Here is a 23,318-nt window from a genome sequence, read left to right on the forward strand (position 1 = left end):
TTGGATGTTGCTTCAGTTTGGAGTCTACCATGGTTTCCTCATGTAGCAGGAAGCAAACCTCTGTGGCACAAAGCATTACAAAATTTGAATAAATTACAGCGTGTGTAGCATCTCGAGGAGTGTGGCTTCAAAAGCTTCTTGCAGGATTGTTTTTTTCAAACATTGGAGCCAACTGGGATTCATTGTGATAATCAAAGTTGTGCAAAGCTCTCTATCAATCCAGTATTTCATGATAGAACAAAACATGTGGAGACCAAATATCATTATGTCAGAGATGTAGTGCTGAGAAACTGAAGTATATTTGCATTGATGAATAGATAGCTGATATTTTCACCAAGCCCCTCTCCAATGTGAAATTTGCACATTTTTGAGACAAGCTTGGTGTTGTGGAGAATGCTTCTCTTGTTGAGAGGGGGTCTCAACATCAGTGACCCTTACCATGTGCTAAAATGCATATTTCTTTGAGACAGAGAAATATGAGGGGAAAGCCCTTGAGAGATGTTGCTCTCTTCACTCATGGGAGTAGCCATGGTGGACATCATATTGAGAGACTCCACGATGGCATCACATTGAGTGACTCTATGATGAACACTTGTTTATATGTTTCTTTACGCACATGGGAGTAGCCATGGTGGACGTCATGTTGAGTGACTCCATGATGTTATCACGTCCAAAGATTCTATGATAAAAATCTTTTCCACAAACAAGTGTCATGTTAAGAGACTACATGACATTTTGAAAGATACTTTCCTAGCTAAGAGGGAGTGTTGATGATGTAACTGCAGGAGATATCTTTCTCTCCAATATTCAAATTAAATTAATGACTGTTGACTATTGAAGATATTGTGTTGTTACTTCATATTTGTTGAAGACAAATCAACACAATCATCGGGGCAGGTGTTTCTATATTGTCGTCCCTCTTTGTAATGGCATGATAGTTGTCAAGTGTTATGGAATCCCCTTATTATCGATGATCACTTCATTTGTTATGGCTGATACTTCAATGGTCACAATAGACTCTTCATTGACAATGACGAGTCCAACTCTTTATGAGTAAGATAAGTCCATATGATTGTTATCGATAAAAACTATATTGTAGCTGATGGGTTTAGTATCCGAAAGGTCGCGTGACGATTGAGTCATCTCTTCGGGGAGTATATGTACATCATTCGAATGGATTTATGGATCATCATCATTGTATTTGGAGTTGCATATGTGCTTATATGAATAAAGTATCTATTTTGTGTTACATATTAATCTATTAATGTGATAAGTATCCATTTACTCTATAGGGTAAACATTTGGCGTCATTGCCAGTTGAACCTGGTACAAAAGAGGTGTTATGAAGATTAATGCCAAATTTTCTCAATAAGGATAGGAATAAAATAAAAGACAAGGATAAGATATGCACAACACAAGAAACATTAATCTTCACACAACAGGTAGAGCGAAGGCAGAAGTTTCAGCAACTCACCGACAGGCATCGAAGTGGTGAAGGAGCACAGACAGAGGGAGTGCATTCACCTAGCAGACCAAGGAGTGCTGAGGACTTGCTTGAAGAAATGTGCCAGAGATTGAATTTGGTAGAAGAGACAAGGGAGGAGTTCCTAAACTTGTATACACCAAGGGTAGAGAATCCGAATGGAAGGGAAGGAACCTGCATGAATCGAGGTGCCAAAGGAGCACAAGTGTAGGGTGAACTCTTCATTCCCAATACACCTAAGAAACAGATACAAGTTGAGAATCAAACAACTTCTCTTGTAGAAGACCACTTCACACCATAGAGTAACACAACTATTCGAAGTAGTGTGGTTGTGCAAAACAACAGAGGTGCATAGCAAAACAACGCGGATGTTTAGAATAACGCAGGTGTGCAATAGAACAACGTGGGAGCGCAACAAGTACCTCAAATATAGAAGAAATTAACAATGGTAGGACCAAAGGAAAAATTGCCAAAATTTAATGGCAATTGGATGACCGATCCAGTGAGATATTGTAAAACATGTGAAACAATCTGGATTGCAAATGGTGTAATGGATCAGGATGATTGGGTCTGACAATTTTGGACTATCCTACTAGGTGTAGTGATCAATTGGTTTTCAGATATTGACCCGAAGAAGTTTAAATGCCAGACGTCAAGAAAGAATTCATAGTAGGGTTTTGACTACCCAGGGATGATAATGAGATAGTAGCAGAAATTTACAGTATCAAACAAGACAAGAATGAAATAGTCCACGAATAGACGAGGAGGCTGAAGGAGCCAGTAGGAAAGATGGAAACCAACTAGCAGCTAGGTTGAAGAAAAGATGGTTCGTTGAAGGGTTACGACCATCACTGTGGAAAAGGATAAAAATTGTACCTCCAACATCATACGTGGATGCATATAACCATACAATGGACTTGAAAAGTGAATATAAAACGAGCAAAAAGAAGAAAGACAGATCGTTGGACTCAAAAGATTCATCCTCTGAAAGTAGCAGCGATGAGGAATCAAGTAAAAATGTTCGGGCACTATAGAAGGACATTCTACATATGATGAAAGAGTTCAAAAACATGAAAAAGAATCCTGGCCAAGCGAGAGAAGGTGAACTATGGTGTACGGATTATAAGGAAGAGGGCCACACAAATGACTCCTATCCTAAGAACCAATTTTGCGATATTTTCCAAATTGTAGGACATTCCAACAAGGAATGCCCATTCAATATTAAAATAAAGAAACCAACAGGTACTACTAATGCAAGAAGTGTTTGGGAGTAGGAATGAATATGAACAATGATGTGGTAACCTCAGAAGGGTACTGAAACAATCGACGTGGATGAGGTAACAACAAGAGTAATAAAAACAATATGTAGATGTGATGATAGAGCGGGAATCTAAATTACGTACGATTCGAGTGGATGGCCAATGATACAATGTTGTGCATACAACCTCTGGGGCACTTTGCTAGAGATTGTATTATGAAGGGAACACCACAGCTATTGTGTAGATGGTGTGGCCTTGGAGACCATGAGGATTCAAAATGCCGTAAGCCTAGGGTAAACCTGTTATGTATAGAAACATGTGATGAGACATTAGACATCACTCATGTGCAAGAGAAAACGTATCCAGATTCGGAAGAGGAAAAGAAAAGGTTGCAGCAAGTGCAAGCAGAATTAGAAAAAGAAATGGAGGCTAAAAAATTGCAAACAAAGGACATTGCCGGCACCTCAAGGAGGAACTAGGTAGAACAAAATATCATATAGAATGTAATGCAAGATGAGATTCCCATGAAGCTAAAGGACCTTCTTACAATGCCTTAGTTACGAACTGCAATCCTGAACATGACACCATCTCCAAAGGCGATGGAAGAGCCAGGATTAACAAACCCACAAGGTGGAAGCAGAACGACTGCGGTGGACCCAAAGCTACTTGCGCTCACCACAGGAAGATACCCTGCAGTAGTGGAGATGGGTATTCTTGGAACCATCTTCATGGACACCATCGTAGATGGAGTGTCAGGAGTGAATGTACTTCTAGAAGAAACATGGAAGAAATTGGGGCAACCTACGTTATGGCCACCCACATTCTATCTGCTCACCGCCAACTAACATGGGATCAAACCCCTAGGGACTTTGATGGCACAACCTGTCACGATTGGGACACAACCATTCTTATTGGACTACGTGGTCATACTGTTGAAAAGAAAAGGGTACGACACCATCCTCGAACGGGGTTGGCTAGTACAAGCGAAAGTAAAACACGACTGGAAAAAGAACACTCTGTCCATGGAAGGCGGCAGTCGTAGATTTGAGATTGACCTACATACACAGATGGTAGGAGAGGAGGCAACATCTTTGGTTTCTAAAGGCCAAGGGGATGACGAAGGGAAGAAACAAACAGAACTCAATGAAGGAATTCTGAGACTAGGAGGGTCCAACGATGACGACTTGGATTTAGTGAACAACCTATTCCATTGGCAAATGGAGGACTATGAGCTCTTCCTAAGCTATCACATGTTAGGGGTCGAGGAAGGTAATAAAGGAGAGGGAAATGAATTTCCTAAGGAATATAGAGAAGTGAAAGGAGAGGCGTAGATAGATGAAACACCTGCACATACATATAGTGAGGAAAAGCCTATTAAATATGAAGAACCCACAATGAAAACGATGAACTTAGGGGATGAAGCTAACTCGAAAAATATATTTGTGGGAGATGAGAGGAATCTAGTTCTGAAAGTAGTAGCGTTTAAAATATTTATGGAATATAAGGACGTTTTTGTGTGGACATATAAAGACTTGAAAGGGGTACCACCGAAATTATGCGTCCACCGTATCCCACTGATAAAATGAGCATTACTCATATGGAAGCGATCATACTGGATGAACAAAAATTATGTCGTACGGGTTACAGATGAGATTAATCAGATGCTTGAAGCAGGCATTATTTTTAGGGTACAGATGAGTGAGTGAGTATCCCCAATTGTGATATTTCTAAAAAAAAGACACCACTCAGATAAGGATATGTGTAGAATTTTGATGCTTGAATGCAGTAACGATTAAGGACCCATTTCCAACATTGTTTACTGACAGTATTTTGGAAGAAGTGGCAGCGCATGAAATTTATTCATTTTGAATGGATTCTCTGGATAACTAGATATCCATCACAGAAGAAGATAGGCTCAAAACAACCTTCATAGTAGAAGAGGTATATGCCTACAACAGAATGTCATCCGGTCTATGCAATGCTCCGGCAACGTTTCAAAGAATTATCCTGCACATCTTCGACAAGATGTCAATCGGAAACTTCAAGGCATTTTTGGACGATTAGTTAGTTTTCAGTGCGGAGGATAAGCATTTGACTACACTCAGAGAATGCATGGAAAGATGTATACAAGCAAGACTAGCACTAAACCCAAAGAAGTGCAGATTTATGGTACCGCAGGGGAAACTATTGGGGCACATCGTATGTAAAGCAAGATTAAAGATGGATCTTGACAAAGTAGGGACAGATGTAACTGAGGTAAAATCATTCCTGGGACACATAGGATTGAACTTTGCCAAAATATCTTACTCGACAAACTAACCTGCAAGGGAGAACCCTACAAATGGGAAACATACCAGAATGAAACCTTTGAAGGATTAAAAACATGATTAGCCAGAACACCTATCCTGGCTGATCCGAACTAGGACAAGGAGTTCCATGTACATGTCAACACATCGAACTACGTAATTGGAGCAACGTTGACACAGACAGGTGATCACGGATTGGACCATCCAGTGTACTTTGCAAGTAGACTATTATCTAAGGCAGAAAAGAATTATAGTACAATAGAATGGGAGGCTCTCGGAATGCTGTACACTATGTAGAAGTTTAGACACTACCTACTGGAAACCCCATTTGTATTCTACGTAGATCATCAAGGCCTGCTATATCTTGTGAACAAACCGATCATTCAAGGATGGATAAACAGATGGTTACTATTGTTGTAGGAGTTTATATTTAAAATTGTGGTACGACTTGGGAAAAGCCACGTAAGTGTGGATCATCTATTGAGGATCAAATCGGGAGAACCACCGGAGGGGGTCAACGATGACTTTCCTGACGTACAACTATCCCAGATTGTCGTGCTACCATCTTGGTACACAAGTATTGGGGAATATCATTCGATGGGGCAATTTCCTAGAGAAATGCAGCCAAGCGAGAGGAGAAAGTTGGTGCTAAGAAGTCGAACATTCCAATTGATCAATGGGTTGCTGTATAAGATGGGACCTAACTAGATTTTACGACAATGTGTTCTAGAGGAAGAAGTATTGAAGGAAGCACACAAAGGACCAGCAGGAGGACATATGGGGCCAGATACAACTGCACAGAAGATACTTCTAGTAGGATTATGATGGCCAACCATGCATCAGGGAGTGGGTCATTGCATGCGATACATGTCAAAGGCCCAGAAAACCGCTCAAGAGGGATTTCATGCCTCTAAACCCTTCACACGTGCAAGAATTATTTGAACTTTGGGGCTTGGACTTTGTTAGACTCCTCAAGGTGAGCAAAACTCGGAGATGCAAGTACATTGTTGTCACAACAGAGTACCTTACTAAGTGGGTAGAGGCGCGGACCCTACTAGACAACTCTGCAGTGAGCACGACGAGATTCATCTACGAGTAGATCATCACTAGGTACGGGATTCCGATACCATTGACAAGCGACTGTGGGGGACATTTTGTCAATCACGTCATTCAGCTACTAACCATAGAATTCAAAATATACCATTCTCCATCGAGCCCATACTATCCTAGAGAAAACGGACAAGCGAAAGCCACAAACAAAATCTTAGTTGCAGTAATCTACAAGTCTTGCACAGCTAAAGGTGAGGATTGGGAGGAAAAGTTGCCATCGACATTATGGGTATATAGTACCTCTTACAAAGTCACCACAGGACACACACTCCGTTCTAGTTGATGTATGGCCAGGAAGCCATAGTACCAATGGAGTTCATGGTACCAAGTTTGCGAATAATGATCGGAAAAAAGTTGGGATCGATGGAAAGTCTCAGGGAAAGATTGCACAACCTGAATAAACTTGACAAACGATGATTACAAGCACAATCAGCCACCAGAGTTTTACAATGTAGACACAAGGTATGGCACAACAAGCACTTGAAACTAAACAAGTTCCAACCAGGCCAACTAGTTTTAAAACATAATAGGCACAACAAAGTCAAAGTGGGCAAATCTAAGGTGAAGTGGCTCAAGCTATATAAAATTCACGAAGTGGTTGATAATGGGGCAATGAAGTTGTGGACGCTAGAAGGAAAGGAGGTGATGGATGCAGTTAATGGGTCGAAATTAAAAGTATACCATGAAAGAAAAAAGGTTCCAGGAGAGAAGGAGACTCCCCAGACGGACAACTCAGAAGCAGTATAAGAAGTATGTGCAGAAGAAAACAAGAGGAAAGAGTATATTATGATACCGTACGACCAGTGAAAGAAGTAATGAATGAATATCTATTGTACGACCAATGTAAGAAAAGCAAAAGAAAGAAATTTAGACTTGACTCCCGTACAGCCTGTATGGACGTCAGTTAGATCCAACATGACCATAATTAGTAGTTTGCACTAGAAAAGAATATAAACTACTATACGACTGTACGACATGGGAAAATAGAGTGGAGATTGAAAATGAGATACCGTACGACATTGAAGATAGAGAATCTTAAATGCTTACTGTACGGCCAAGTATGGATACCATACGGCATTGAAGATAGAGAAGCTTAAATGCCCAGTGTATCGCCAAGTACAGATACCGTACGCTAGGTTGAGGGAAGAAATTAGTCCACCTTATGGATAAGAAAATATAGAGATTATCCACCTGGTAGTGGGCTAAGAGAAAGGGGCTTAGTTGCATAGGACACAAAGGAACATAGCACCAAGTACTCGAAGTAGACATTTTAGAGACCATACAACCATACAAAATAGGCGATTGGTAACAACTCTTCTTCTAGGAAAACAAATTTCTTTCTGAAGACAAAGTCTTTTGGTAGATAGAGTGAAGTTTTGATTACATGGACATGGTGCAATGCGTGGGTCTTCAAATGTGCACCTAAGCTTCCGTATGACCTGGCAAGTTTAAGGAGAAAACACTATTGTATGGACCTAAGGGAGAGGTATTATAAATAAGTACGCACACAGTAGTTGCAAACCAACATTAATAATCACCATCAGAAGACACTGTACGGATGATTGGGAAGCAGGGCAAAGGCACACTATATGGCTATAAAGGAAAACAATGAAGGACGAATTCTAAACTCCCACACCTACAAGGAAGCAAAGCACAAGCAGGATCGCTGTACAAATTAAGGAATAGGGAGAATTTTTTTTTAAAAAAGGCTGTACACTTCCAGCTGAAAGAAGGCGATCTACCAAAGAATTTGTGACGTAACATTCGAAGAGAAATAATTGATCTAACCATTTTGTTGCCCTCTTCACACAAAAAGACAAAAGAGGTGACAGTTATGTAGTTAGCTAGGAAGAGAGCGTGGAAGAAAGAATAAGAAGAAGATTCAACAAGCAACACAATGAATAAGAATGTACAAGCTTTACCATCATGAGTGCATATTGAAGGAAGTATAGGCAAAATGTGTTGGAAATACAATGGGAAAAATAAACTCTGAGATGGGGGGTGAATCAGCACTTTAAAACTTCATCGTTAAAATCATTTACCACACGTCCATCTCACAATCTATGCATGTAAACTGAAATACCAAATTAAGCATAAACATTCATAGCTTGAAAGTAAATAAACACTTACAATTATGGCATAAGATATGATTACCCAGAAACCCTCCAATGAGAAGGTAAAATTGGGGTGGGGATGACACCCACAAATCTTCACTACTACAGTTGTAAAGTGTATCCAATGAAAGTTACAATGTTTGATCATGAAACATGATCTACCTTGTGAAAGGTCTACCCTATTAAAGGCTTACAAAGACTATTAGGTCTTACCCTATTAGAATGCCTCAAAAATGATCCTTCGGTTAGCACTCTGTTGCTTGATGTCAAATCACCTCTTTGCATATATCCTTGATCCTTCTTTGATTAGATGTATCTCTTCTATCCTCTAACTCCTTTACTTTGTTCTCCTCTAGCTGATTCTGCAATTCATATCTCTCAAATCACAATTCTTCAGTCACGCCTTGATGCTCTATTTGCATGCACAAACATTTCTTTGTGCTCATCTCCTTCTTACATTCTGTATTAGGGTTTACCCTCCTTATGAAGATCTTTGTGACTTAGGGTTAGGTATGGATCAACGATTATGATTCGCCTATATTGTCACTTAATCCTTCTCTTTTTCTAATTGGTTGCATGTAATGCATTGGGATCATCAATTAAGATTTGTTCTTATCATCTAGGATCTCAAAATAATCCTTAAGTCGGCTCCAAAATAGTTTACCTAGAAGTTTGTGCTGTTACAAACAATTATGCCAAAATTGTATAACTCGACACTTGAAGTCCCTGATGCTTAGCATCAACTGCAACTTCAATGTTGGAACTCGGCATCTGAACGACTCGGCATCCTTTGATTACTCGGCTCCTGAATCACTCAACATCATTTGTCTTCTCGGCACTTGAGTGACTCAACACCAACTATTTACTCGACATACACTAAGAATCTCACTCGGTATGCACTATCTAACATGTTCTGCTCGGCATCATTGAGCAAATGGGTTGAGGATTTGGTGACTTGAAATAGGATACATCTGTGGAACCTGCATGAGCTATTTAAATAAAAAAATTAATAAAAAAATTGGGTTAAAATATAAAACGTATCTCAAAGGATTTTAATTTATCTTTCATCATATTATTATAGTAAATATTTAAATTCGTGCATTTAAATATAAAAATGATTTGGCATCATTATAATTTAATAATTTAAATAAGTGATTATAATAATGTTAAAAAATATAATAATGTTTGAAATATAATATTTGAACTATAATTAATTACTTTTAACCGATTAACACCTAGCATGGAAATCAATTTAATTTTTTGACAATTTGAATTGTATAATTTTTCAACTTTATTTTCTTTTAAAATTTCGATTTGATTGGCATTCGAATGGCTTCTTGTAATTGATGGTAGCCGAAGAGCCAAGCTGCTTCTGTTATTGCAAAGTCTCATGATCGTAGTGGACAATCCATTTCTTCCTTCTTTATCATTGGTGGCTCACCATTCTCTACGTTTTATTCATATAGTAGAGAAACCAAAAATAATTCCAACCTTATTCACTGTTCTTCCATTTTCCCTGTATTACTATCACATCTCTATAATCTGCAGGTTCTTAGCAAGGAGCAGAGTCTATTCTTCCTGCTGCGAGGTTCAAAAGTAGACAAAGGAGTCACATAAGATAACCCATGACCATGTTTTATTTCTTTATTTCCTCTCATATTGCTATGTCTAACGTGAGTCAGGTTTATCATAAGAATCAAGTTCAGATATCGTTAGCCATGATAGTATAACTTTCCATAATGTTGTGACAGTCAAGTATCTTGTTGTGTAAAATCCAAATACTGAAACCAATATAATCATAGACTGATTCATGGTGGACAGTAATAGAATTCTAGTTCTTGGAACCCGTCACTATATCATAGATGTGTCTTCATTCATAAGTGTGTATCAATCATGTATATAAGAGATGGGAATGCAATGATAACTATGAGCAGTTAAATTCAGCTCAGAATGTAATACATTCATTCATACCATACAAGGATAGAGACGATATCATGAAATCCTAACACCAAGGAATTTACCAGGCAATATAGGTGAAGAGTTGTTGAGCAATATGGTGGATATAAACTCGTGAGCACTTGGGAATCACCAGCATGGTAGCCTGAAATGGTGAGGAGGTGTAGAGAGTCTACACAAACAAATCATGTGATTCTTGCTAAGTCCAAATTTGATGCTTGTTAATCTTTCTTTACTCTCTTTTCTCATGGTTATACCAAAAGTTAGTGCTCTGCTTTGTATGTTTACCTTTAATGATAGTTCATGACAGTACAGTACTAATTTTATTTTCTCATGTCTTTTACATATGAGTGTATCAATTTTTGTTAATGTCATGCTTTGTAGGGTTGTCTAGACGATTTCCAACACCAGGTAAAGTATTGTAATTCTTGATTTGTTTTTCACTGAGTATAATATCTATTTTCAGCATAGTAACGTGAATCGGAATCATATCGGAATTGGCACAGCCGAATCGAATCGTGAATCGGGGGTGAATCGCCGGTGAATCGGCGATGAATCGGCAAATTTGAAAAAACCCTTTAAATGTAAAGATTTTAACAATTTAAGACTTATTTCATGCACCCTTTATTGAATATAACTTAAAAACACTATAACATCATCAAATAGAATCTAACATACATAAACATGAAACATAAAATCCATCACATACGTAACTATGTTATCATTATGTACTAAAATGTAAATTGTATGCTAGCTGAAGTAAATAAAAATCAAATAATCATAATGATTCAAATCATAGAATCAGTAAGATGAAATCATGAAGATCTATAAGACATCAAATCATAAATGTATGTATAAATCTAAGATGAAGATCCATGAAAGTTTGAAACATATGTCTATTAGTGATTCAGTATCACTATCAATATCTATACAGTGTAAACAAAATATAAAAACAAGGCTCCAGCTCAAGCCTCATCATCCTCATCATCATCCTCTAGCTCTGCTGCAGCCTCAACCTCAGCCTCTGAGTATCCAGTTTGCCTATGAGAAAGGCGTGTAAGGTAGGTCCTAGAGGACTGTCGAGCCATGTCCCCTGCATGGGCAATGGGCTCATGAATAACATCGCTAGGGCCTGCGTCTGTGCGTGCGCGTGTGCGTCTACCAATGCCTGAACGTGCTCTAGCTGCCTCCTCTGCCCTAGCCACAGCCTCAGCCTCTACATCCACCTGGTCAACCCATGCACGGTCTTCCTCAGTGAAGACTGGGTCCACGGTCTCTGTGATCCACTCTGATTCTGGATCAATCTCCTCTAGAATGATCGGAGAGGAGTCAGCGCTCAAAATCTGTCTAATCCTAAGACGAAGGTTGTAATGAAAAAAGACAAGATCATTCAACCTCTGCACTATCAACCTGTTTCTCCTCTTCGAGTGGATGTGCTCGAACATGGACCAACTATGCTCACATCCAGAAGTGCTGCTCGGCTGACTCAGAATGCAGATGGCAATTTTTCGAAGGTTTGGGGTTGTGGCCCCAAACATTTGCCACCATCTATCTGAAATAAGGAAAAAATAAAAACAATTAGTCTCATTTACAAATTACAACTCTAAAATTAATGCATTATATAATCAACTTTAAGTTTAGAATCTAGATTCATGAACATTGAATATATTATTTAATTTTTACCTGGCTATAGTGTTGTCTGAGCATTTATGGCCATCCTGCTAGAGAAAAGTGGCCCCTCCTTATTGTTGAACTGGTCTAGCTCAACAATCGCAGCAGCGCTATTTTCATCGCTACTCAATCTCTGAATCACTGTGTATAAGCCAGTGAGAACCTCTGCATCCGCCTTGAACTCAGGATGGAAATGAAATGCCGGATTCAGATAGTAAGCTGCTGCATGGATGGGTCGATGGAGCTGATTCTGCCATCTCCTATCGATGATGTCCCAAATAGGGCCATACCTCTCCTGCACTCCTGCATATTGGGCTCTGATGGCCTCCTTGGCCCTATCCATGCCCTCATAAATGTAGCCCATAGAGGGCTTCTCCCTATCAGCAGTTCGTAACAAAGCTACAAGGGGCTCAGTGACCTACATATAAAGTAAAACAAAAAATTTGAGTCAAAACTTAAATATAAAATAATATAACTTAAAGTAAAAGCAAAATACTAAATGTTAAATTGCAATAAATTTACATTAAAGATTTCTCTAGCGGGTTTCCAAAAACCATCCTCATCAAATATGCAATCCGCCACATCTAACCCTACAGTGGTCGTAGCATAAGAAGAGAAAATCCACCCCTGCCCAACAAACATGCTCCTCAATCCATCCCTTGATGTCAACAAGGACTGCAAGGTGATGAAATTCGAGGCAAACCTCATGATACCTGGGCGAGCTAACTCCTTGCCTTTTGTGTACTTCCTCATTGTGCTAAGGACAAATGCATGATTATAAATGAATTTGCATATATTTTTTGCCCTTTCCACACATGACTTGACAAACTCAAGTTTGCCAATTTCCTCCAACATGAGGTCAATGTAGTGTGCCGCACAAGGGGACCAAAATATGGTGGGGTGCTTCTCCATCAAAAGTTTACCTACAACAATTTTAAGTCAATTAGAAAATCAAATTTCAAAATTCAAATAAATTTATTTTCAAAACTTGCAAAGTTAAAAGTTTACCTGCTGCAACATAATTTTCTGCATTATCCGTCACCACCTGGATCACATTTTGTTCTCCCACCTCTGCTATAACTTCCTCAATAGCCTCACATAAATATGTGGCATTTTTCACATGTGCGGAAGCATCAATGGATTTTATGAACATGGTATATTCTACAAGTAACAAAACAACGAATTATAATATTAAATGGATCATTAACGAATTAGCATTCAACAAATCAAAATTTACAATGTATGTAGGAAAGTAGAATGATCAATCACCTCCATAGGATACAAGAAAATTGAGGAGTGTTCTATTCCTCCTATCGGTCCAACCATCAGTCATGATGGTGCAACCCTTTGCAATCCATTCCTTTCGGTTCTCCTCGAGGTCAACCCTCATGTCCTCTACCATCTCATCCAGGAGGTATCCGCTCAACTCAGCCTCAGTTGGGGCTTTAAACCCCGGACCACAAATAGCAACAACATCTATCATATTCTGCCAATAAGGAGCCCTGTCACAAATAAAAGTTTAGATGTCAAAGACTCAAATTATAAAACAAGTAGATATAATTAAAGTTTTACTTTTACTTTTAATTTTAGCTTTAAAGAAAACAAAGAAAAAAGAATCAATTACTTGGCTGCAATAAATGGAATGTTGCAAAAGTACCAAAATTTGCATATCTCCTTTCTAGCAGCATCGTGAATCTCCTTGTTCAAACCCATGCCCTCAAGTGTGGGTTGGGAACCAGGAGTAGTGCGGGGCACAAAGTAACTATCCATTCTGTTTTTTCGCACTCTAGGCTACAATAGGTTGGTGTGGGACTCCGTCTCAGTATGTGACCGACTAGCACTAGCACTAGCACGAGCAGAAGAACTAGGATAAAAAGGAGGCCTAGAAGAACCCTCTCCAACACAACCTACGGATGCGGAAGCTAATGCAGATGCAAATGTGGATGCGGCTGCTGATGCGGGAACATGGGAGCCAATACCCCTTAACCCTTCAACTTGCATTTTCCTATTTGCTTTGTCTTTTTCAATTTTTTCTAATGCCATTAAGCAAGTGCGTTTTGCCTCAGGAGTTTGGTGAGTGCAAACTGTAACATCATGTCCAGGTATAGCAGCAATGTGGAATTTCAATTTATAAATACCCCCGGAAGTTATTTTTTCTTTACAAAACATGCATTTTGTTTGATATTTGGTTCTTCCAGGAAACTCTTCATTATATTTCCAACATTCATCTTTTTTACCCATTGGAATTTGCGAAAAATGAGAGCAAAGGCTGCTGCAATAAATTTTTTTATTTAAAATATCAAAGTTTGAAGCTAATAAAAAATTAGAAAACAACAAACCCTAGCTTGCAACTTAGTAAAAATAAAGAGCATTCAAGATTTACACTAAAATTCTTGAAAACTATAGAAATTTAACAAAAAAATGCATAATACACTAAAAATTTAACAAAAAATGCATAATACACTAACATGCAAGAAAAAAAAAGCACTTACCTCTTGCAAATGAGTTGAGGAGTGTTGATATTGGCTCCTTAATGCTCCCAAAGCAATTGATGGGCTCCCCAAATGGCCTACTGATCTCTTTGGTGCTCCTCCTTCTTGTCGGTTGGAAACCTATGGCTTTTCTTTTCTCTTCTTCTCTCTCACTTTTCCTCTCTTCTACTCATGCTTCACAAATAGAAGGCCCTTTAGGGTTATAACAAAGAGAATAGGTCAAAAACAAAGTGAAAAAAACAAGTGATTTTTAAAAAAATTTCAACTTCCCTTTTTACATGCCGCGGGCGATTCATAGCCGATTTTTTAAGGCGATTTTGGCGATTTTTACATGAATCGCCTGAATCGGCGATTCAGGCGATTCATGGCCCAGAAATCGGTGATACCGATTCACGATTCAAAAAAAATCGCCCAGGATGAATCGGGTCGCGGAATCGCCGATTCAGGCAATTCTCGTTACTATGATTTTCAGTTAGTACATCATGATAGGTCAGAATAAATCAAATATGTTCTAACCCATTTCTTTTCTGATTGGATATCCATCCTTAGCCGGCTAGGCATAATAGTTGAGAACTATATATATAGTAGTTGTTTGTTTCTTGAAGTGCATAAGAGATCAATCTTCTAGTATCCTTGAGAATACATCAGTTAATGAATACAAAAAGTAGTGTTCAAAAACCCGATTGTTTAAGTGAATCTACATTATGCACATGCTATCACAATTTCCCAAACAAATTAAGAATACTATTAACATTGAGGAATACACTGACAGAGAAGCTATGAAATGGTGAAAAGGTGGAGTTAATCTGCAAGAACATAGAAGAGAAATTAGTTATGATTAAATTAATTAATTAAACATTCAATTTTGAAATCTTTAAAGAAGATGTGAAATGCTGGATGTATGTAATCTTCTTGAATAATTGATAGAACCATCTGCTCTGAGAATTTCGAATACGTGGGACTCACCCCATTGTGTAGCCAAGAAGATGGGTGATGAGGTGAGAGAAAGGAATCATCATTATCATGAATCAATATCAGTTATGTTAGAACAACGTTTATCATTTTTAATATGAATTAATTAATAGCTCATGCATGAATTTTGATCTCTTGCTGCCAAGTTGTATGGTGAGTTAAATACCAAGATGCCTAGTGGATGGCAAGATGACACCCGTCTATTTCAAGTAGGGAGGGCCTTTCTCGTTAGACATCGTGTGGGGATAAGATTTGGTCCGAGGTTGGGTGGTTAAGCCCTTGACAATGTTTCACCTCTCCCCAAGATGTCAATCGTGTGTCAGACAGAGATAAGCTATACAGTCAATTGTTTATCAGAAACAGTTATTATCACTTTTATTTATGAGGAGGTAAGATTAAATTGAGTTATTTCATTGTTACCATTATTTTACACATAGATGCAAGAGATAGATTCATGGATTGTTTTTCATTTATATGAATATCGAATATAAGTATATTTCTAATCTTGAGTTACTGTCACAGTTAAGTAATCGGAAGGCAAGGAATCTGTAATTGATTGAGTGACAACTGTAGCCCTAAATGATACAATGGTATCGGGAGACCTAATTGAATCCATGATATCGGAAGCCCAATTTGAATCCATGGTATAAGAAGCCCTATTTGAATCAATGGTATCAGAAGCCCTATTTGAATCCATGGTATAAGAAGCCCTATTTGAATAAGTGGTATTGAAATCCCTAAGTGATACAGCTGTATCAGAAGCCCTAAAAGATCTAATGGGAATCGATGCCCTGATGATTACAATGGTAAGTGATGCCCTAATTTATATAGTGGTATTTAATGATAATCCTCATTTGATTTTGAATTAGTAGCATGGGATGGAAGTCGTTTTGTGATAATGTTATAGTGGTATTTGTGGACTAACCTGGGTGGTTACAGAAGCATCCCTAGTTTTGATTTCAATCTCAGTTCCAAGGTATGTGGTTTTCAATTTCTGTGGTAATTTCATTTGATGGTGTTTCAAGTTTTTAGTTAAGAAATTTTGTTTAACTGATTTTAACAGTAAATCTTATTCACGTGAACATGAATGATATAATTGTCTTCCTATGAAACGAAGTAATAACTGATTTTCTATGAGTATGTTAGTTGTTAATTTAGACTCGAGAAAATGGGATGTTACAATTTGCCAGTTCTAAAGTTTTTCTATAATTCTTTCTGTTTTGAAAAGCTTTTGTTGCATTCACATTCTAATTTATCTGCTATGAGCATCTTGAATTTAGGGTTATTGTCCATGATTAGGTGCACCCGCTTCGGTTTTACAGAGCTGGAAGCGCAGGGGATTTGGATTGCATCGATCAATCCCATCAAGTTGCCCTTAACCGGTTGGATATCCTAGCATCGAACAGGCAAGGCTCGTAGGATTCCAACCTATGATTTTGGGAACCAACAGACTCTACACAAACAAAGAAAGTGCTCATTTTGTATGCAAACTATTAATATTTGGAATGTGTTATTGAGAGGGTGTTCATGTTGATCTTGAAATTATATAAGTGATTAATGATTGGCCTTCTCCATCAAACCTTACAGAGCTATGTAGCTTCCAAGGGCTGTCAAATTTTTATTACAGATTTTTGTTTTGACTTTCACGTTTGGCTTGGCCTCTAGATCGGTCACTGTGAGGAGTGTAAGTGGAATTCAGATGGACTGGTGCTCAACATCAAGCATTCAAGGAGTTAATGCAAAGGTTATGCTCAGCACCAGTTTTATCTATTCCAGATTCACAATAGTCTTTTGGAGTAGAAAATGATGCATCTGAATATGCCCTTGGAGCAGTCCTTATGAAACATGGTCATCTGGTTGCATATTATAGTGAACCTTTTTTCTGATGAAGTGCATAGGTATCCCACTTATGACAAGGAGTTATATGCCATTGTTCAAGCCTATAAACTTTGTAAACACTATATCTTAGGTAAGGAAATTGTCATACATAGATCACAAGCCTCTTCAATTTTTACAAACACAAGGAAAATTGCAGAATGATGGACAACGAAGATGATTTATTTGTCTCCAATGATTTCATCTTAAGATTCAACATAAGAAAGGAATCACTAACAAAGTAGCAGATTGTTTGAACTGGCCCTTAATTGTAGCTATAAGTATGGTCACCAAATAGAAAATTGGGCTCATTTGTATGGTAATAGTAATGAATTTTCTGATATTTACAATCTGCTTGTGGAAGGTAAAGATGTTCACAATTTCTATTTGATAGATGGAATGTTTTGCCACCTTGGATACAAGAAGATTTTTTGGGAAGCTTACTACAAGGTTATAGGTCATTTTGGAATTGGTATGACTATTGCTATACTTGAAAGATATTTCTATCGGCCAAATATGAAACACGATGTAATTTCATAATTCAAGCTTGTGCAACATGTGCTATTGAAAAGCCTGCAAATTTGTAAGTTAGGCTTATATTTACCACCTCCTATTTTGGATAAACCATGGCACTTAGTTTCTATGGATTTATGTCCGGTCTTCCTACCACCAAGTGATGACATGATTGTTTATATGTTGTATTAGATAGATTTTCAAAAATAGCATTCATGGTAGGTTGTATATAGGAAATGTCTGTAGAAGATATTGCAAAGCTATTTTTTGAGCATTTTTGGGTTCATTTTGGTCTGCATTACAAAATTATTTCATATAGAAATAGTAGATTTATCAACTAGTTTTGGTCTTCACTATGGACCAAGATGAGCACAATATTGACAAAGTCTTCTGCATTCCATCCTCAAATAGATGCCCAAACTGAGGTAGTCAATAGAATGATCATCCAAATTCTACGAATGTATCAGTCTAAACATCCTCACACATGGAACAACATAGCTACAACTCAACAAGACAAAGTCCATTTGAAGTTTGTCTTGGCTACTAGCCTTTGGGACTCATGAATGTTCCATACCAATCATTCAACATGATGTTGTACCATGTTTGGATAAAGAGGAAGAAAAAACAATGCAATTTGTTGACAAAATTCATTACCTACTCAACAAGTTCATGAAATCTTGGAACACACGAATAAGAAATATAAGGAGAGGCATGTTGAACATCACACTCCTCATCAATTTCAAGTTGGGAATAAGATATGCTTGGACATTAAGAATGAGAGACTATAGGGGTCCACTAGGAACTCTGTTCTTCTTTGTTATGGTCCATATAAGATCATCAAACAAATTGGTGAAAATGCATTTGAACTCAGCTTTCCACCATTTTCGGGTATTCATTCAGTCTTCAATGTAGAAATGTTGAGACCTTATTTTCTTCCATTAGTAGATGTTGTTGAGCACATTAATACCACAAAATTAAATCTAGAAGGTATTGCTCCACTACAAAGTGATCAGGTCATGGAAGCTATTGTGGAGATAAAACATTCTTCTTTACCGTGTGGTTTAAGCTGGTCAATTTGCTCATCAGGGTAAATGGCTTACTCAAGAATATATTCAACTTCATTTCCCTCATTTGTTGCAGACTTTTGATGCAATATGGCCCACTGTATCTCTAACAGGAGGAATGGATAGAAGACAGTCCATGAGAGCTCAAACAAAGACGACAAAAGTTAGAAAAGAAAATATTGAAAATTTAATTTTTTGGTGTTAATTGATTGAAACTAGAGCTCTTGGAGATCTTTCCAATGGTGTAAGCGGTTCATGATTTCGAGTATTGAGCAAAAAGTTATGGCTCTATGAAGTTAGACTAAGAATATATATATTTGTAATTGTTTTGATTTATTTTAATAAAATATTTTTCAAACTGTTCATTTTGAATTCCAAGGGTTTTGATGACCCTTGGGATCTCATGCAAATTGTATAAATTGTTATTTGAAATGAAAGAAACCACTTTTTGGATTGCATACATCTCTTTTCGAGCTTTTGTCTCTTGAAATAGGTCAACTTGAACTGGATAAACTTAGACTCTACCAGCTTGTTATTGAACTGGATCACGAGCAGACTCTATATCTTGATCTATAATAATACCATAGCCCAGTGCAGGTACAAATAAAGCATATTGCAAGTTATACAGTAGATATTGTATTTCGAGTCCATAATTCAGATCAATCTCAATCAATTATCATTTCACAGTATCAAAGCCCCATAGGTTAGCTTTTTGGGAAAAATAAATAAAATTAGTTGTTTCAATACCTGGAATTTGTTGTAAGAATTTTTTTAATGATTTTTTATGAAAAATCACGAGGTGTTCTAGAAATTTCTTCAAAAGTTTAATAGATTTTTGACTGTTTTTTATGAAATTGTGGTTTTATTTTTGATAAAACTCAGATCGAGGGTTCACATTTTCTTAGATTGGGGGTTTTTGGATAAGTTTTTTTATTTTCTCTGAGAAATTGAGGTTTTGTTGAAGAGATATAGCAATTTTTGTTGAAAAATCATGTGAAGTTTTTCCATTTGAGGGTTGCTTACCACATGGTGGAAGTTTGTTCTTCAATGTTTGGGCTTTGTCTTCACATGTGACCTGGTGTGTCTTCTTTTACCTGCAAGACGGTTGGGCAACACCACACAACAATGTTTTTCATGACTAGTGGAGAGTTTTTCATGGTTTTTGTCCCCAAAAATCATGTTTTTCCCCAAAGTCATGGTTTCTTAGAGATTGTTTTGAGTCGCTCCTAGCATTTTTAGGGAAAATAGTACTACAAATGTATTTGGAGTTTTTGGCAATTTCTTCACGAAATTGTGTGTGATCTCAACTTTGCATTAGGGGCTTGATGAATTTTCCACAATTATAGTGCTATTTTGGAGCAGCTTCTTTTGATGAGTTTCTGGCACAATAGCTTTTTCAAAGTCTTTTGCCAATATTTTATCAACAAAATTTGAAGTTTTTTGAGAAGTTGATCTTTGTCTCTAGATAGCAGAGAGATGGCTTGGTTACCCAACATCATGTTAGAAGGCACTTAGAATGTGAGGAAGTTCTACAGAAAGTAGGAGGCTGATAATGAGTTCAACTAGGGAGGGTTTTAGCAACAGGCTCATGTCATAGAGCATTCAAAAGAGGAATCAACCTTCTTATTCATTAATACCCAAAAGACAAGTAGATTCTACATGGTATGTAATAGAATGACCGTTAAGGAAGGGTATTAACGTAATATTGTGATATTTAGTATAATGGTCATGCAACTTTCTTTCGAGTGAGTAGTTAGCATTTAGTAACTTTCTGTTCTTTAAGTCAATTACTTATTTTTTAGTAACTTTTTGTTCTTTAAGTCATTTAGTTAGTTTTTAGCAAAGTAACAAGAATTGGAATCGGATCAAAATCAGCAAGGCCGAATCGAATCGTGAATCAGCCATGAATCGGAATTGAATTGGCCATGAATCAGAAAATTTGAAAAAACCTTGAAATTTAGTGAGTAACTTATTTCATAAGCCCTTAATCGCTGATTCAGTTTACCGATTGACAAAAAATTGTTTGGCTTGAATCGAATTGCCAAATCGCATGAATCGTCAAGATTCTAGGAACTATTTTTTTTAGTAACTTTCTATTTTTTTTTTTCATTCTCAATCATTTCTATTATGTAAAGATCTTGTGTAATTTCTTATATGAGGAGTATTCATCTCCTCTGTTTAATATTGAATGTCTCAATCAATTATCATTTGAATACAAATAGTAGAGTCATACTTTGGTTTTTCATATGTTTAGGTAAGGAGGGAGTTTCATCTTGTGTATTCAGGATTAGGAACACTGAAATCTTTGCTTCATCTAGGTAATACACTTGAGTCACTACTGTCTGATTCTAGTGCGTGAAGTTGGATGAGAGCTCTTTAGTTGTATAAATGGGATGCTCATTATCATACAGAGCTGACTATAGGAGCAAGATCCTTGTGGAAGGATTGACTGTCCCTGAGTAGTATATAGTCATATAACTCTATAATGTCATATTGTCTATACATTTTATTGTTGTTTGAAGATGATTGTCTTGCAGTACGATCATTTTGTTGTCAACTTTGACCTAAATGCTTCTTGTTCTGATATTTTTTGGATTGAATTGCTGGACAACTTGTAGCCTTGTTCATTTTCTTGTTCTACAAATACAGATGACCACGTTATCTTGAGATAGTTTATTATTTCTAGAAATTTAACCCCTTTTATAAGCTTAGAAAATCAAATTTCTCTAAGCAATCAACAGTAACTCCCAGTCTCAATTCTTTTAATGAGTAAGAAGTCCATTTGCAATTTATTCTGTTTTTATCATTTATGGATTAACTTCATATTATGAAACCATTTTGTGATTCTCTATTCTGTATGGCAACTGTGTAGATTTCTTAATAACAAGATATTCCTATTTTTATGGTTTTGTCTTCGATGGTTTACTTCTGGTTTCCAGAGTTTATCCCTCAAAGCCACTGTTGCAAGAGGATCATTGTAGTGTGCAAGGTACAACTTCTTTTATGGGAATTCAGAATTTGAATTGGATTGTTTTCCTCTGAATATTTGTCCCAAATTTAATCCTACTTGAGGCATTGGCAACATGATGACATCTAGATAGGATACTGACAAAGTGGAACTAAATCATAGAATTTAAACATAGCAGAGTTGACATTAGAATAATGTAGTCCCAGACATAGATCTCAAGTTCTTACCATTTGGAGTTTACTTTCTGCAAAGTGGCATCTGAGTCTGAACATTGTGTATGAGAAGAATGTTTGAATTTGAATACATGGTTGAAGAGTTTCTGTTCTGGACACTATTGATATCTACAATGATGGTTGGTATAAAATCTGGTCGTTAGAGCCATAAATTTATGGGTAGTGACAAAATGTCTTTTGATGAAGGTTCGTGATGCCCTTTAGATGCCAACATCCATATGCAAATGTCAAATTTAGACAAGGTTTATTTGTGCCGATTTTCTTTTGATGAAGTGCCATAATGCCCTTTAGATACTATTATGCATAACAAATTTAGATAAGGTTTTTCTGGCCCTTTAGGAGATGGGGGTGCCTACATAATTGCAGCCAGTTCCAAGTGGAGCCTTCCTTTTCAATTTTCATAAATGACTGGAATTCGTTTTCTAAAAGGAATTTGAGATTTGTGGCACAAATTGATTTGATGTTATCCGTGTTTCATTATTAAGTCTAATCAAATCCTGCTTTTCTAATGCTGTAAAGATGTATGCAAATCACAGATATTCATTTATGAACCATGGAGAAGGTTTTATGACTTTTGATATCTCAGGGACCTTCATAATTTGAATTTTCAAGGAGATAATTTGTCTAATTTTGGTTGTTATAATAGCTGTGAAGATTGATTCCAAGAATGAATTCTGATAACAGGTTTCTTCCTACAAAAGAGAATAGGCTTAGATGGTGGTTGGATAAAGAAATTAAAAGATGTGTAAGACAGGTGATTGAAGGCAGGGAAAGGATTGCTACCATTGAAAATTCAAGTGACTATGGCACAGATTTACTTGGACTATTGATGAACTCCAACAAGAATCAGAGTGAAGGAAAGCTGCAGAATAACATGAACATGACCATAGATGATGTAATTGCTGAATGCCAAACTTTTTATTTAGCTGGACAGGAAACTACAACAATCCTTTTGACATGGACCATGGTCTTGTTGGCAATGCATCAAGACTGGCAAGATCGAGCACGTAGGGAGGTGTTAGAAGTATGTGGAGAAAATGAATGTCCAAATGCTGATGCTGTGAATGGCCTAAAGATTGTAAGAATACATACTCTCAACCTTACCCAGATTTTATCTTTTCCAATGATTGTCTCAAAGATGTTTTATTTCCGTTGCATTAAGTTAGGAACTAGTTGAAATGTGGTGATAGATAGCAGAGGAAGTAGTGCATATAGTCTGTGCTTTCCCAATATTGAATTATTCATTGAAAGCTTAATACAATACTTTGGTTTGTAGATGAAAATATGTTGTACCCTTGTCAT

At 37.2% G+C, this 23,318-nt stretch overlaps 1 protein-coding gene across 1 annotated transcript in view; it reads left to right on the forward strand.

Moving 5' to 3' along the window:
* LOC149565067 (cytochrome P450 CYP72A616-like) overlaps positions 1-23,318 on the forward strand; it is a 40,561-nt gene that overhangs the window by 16,620 nt on the left and 623 nt on the right. The window contains exon 4 of the mRNA XM_089818619.1: positions 22,701-23,094. Within this exon, the coding sequence (XP_089674745.1) occupies positions 22,701-23,094 (394 nt within the window). The remainder of the gene's footprint in view (positions 1-22,700; positions 23,095-23,318) is intronic.

This window comes from Cupressus sempervirens, chromosome 3, assembly GCF_028749045.1.
Source record: "Cupressus sempervirens isolate cs-2001-9-10 chromosome 3, ASM2874904v1, whole genome shotgun sequence".
Lineage (NCBI taxonomy): Eukaryota > Viridiplantae > Streptophyta > Pinopsida > Cupressales > Cupressaceae > Cupressus > Cupressus sempervirens.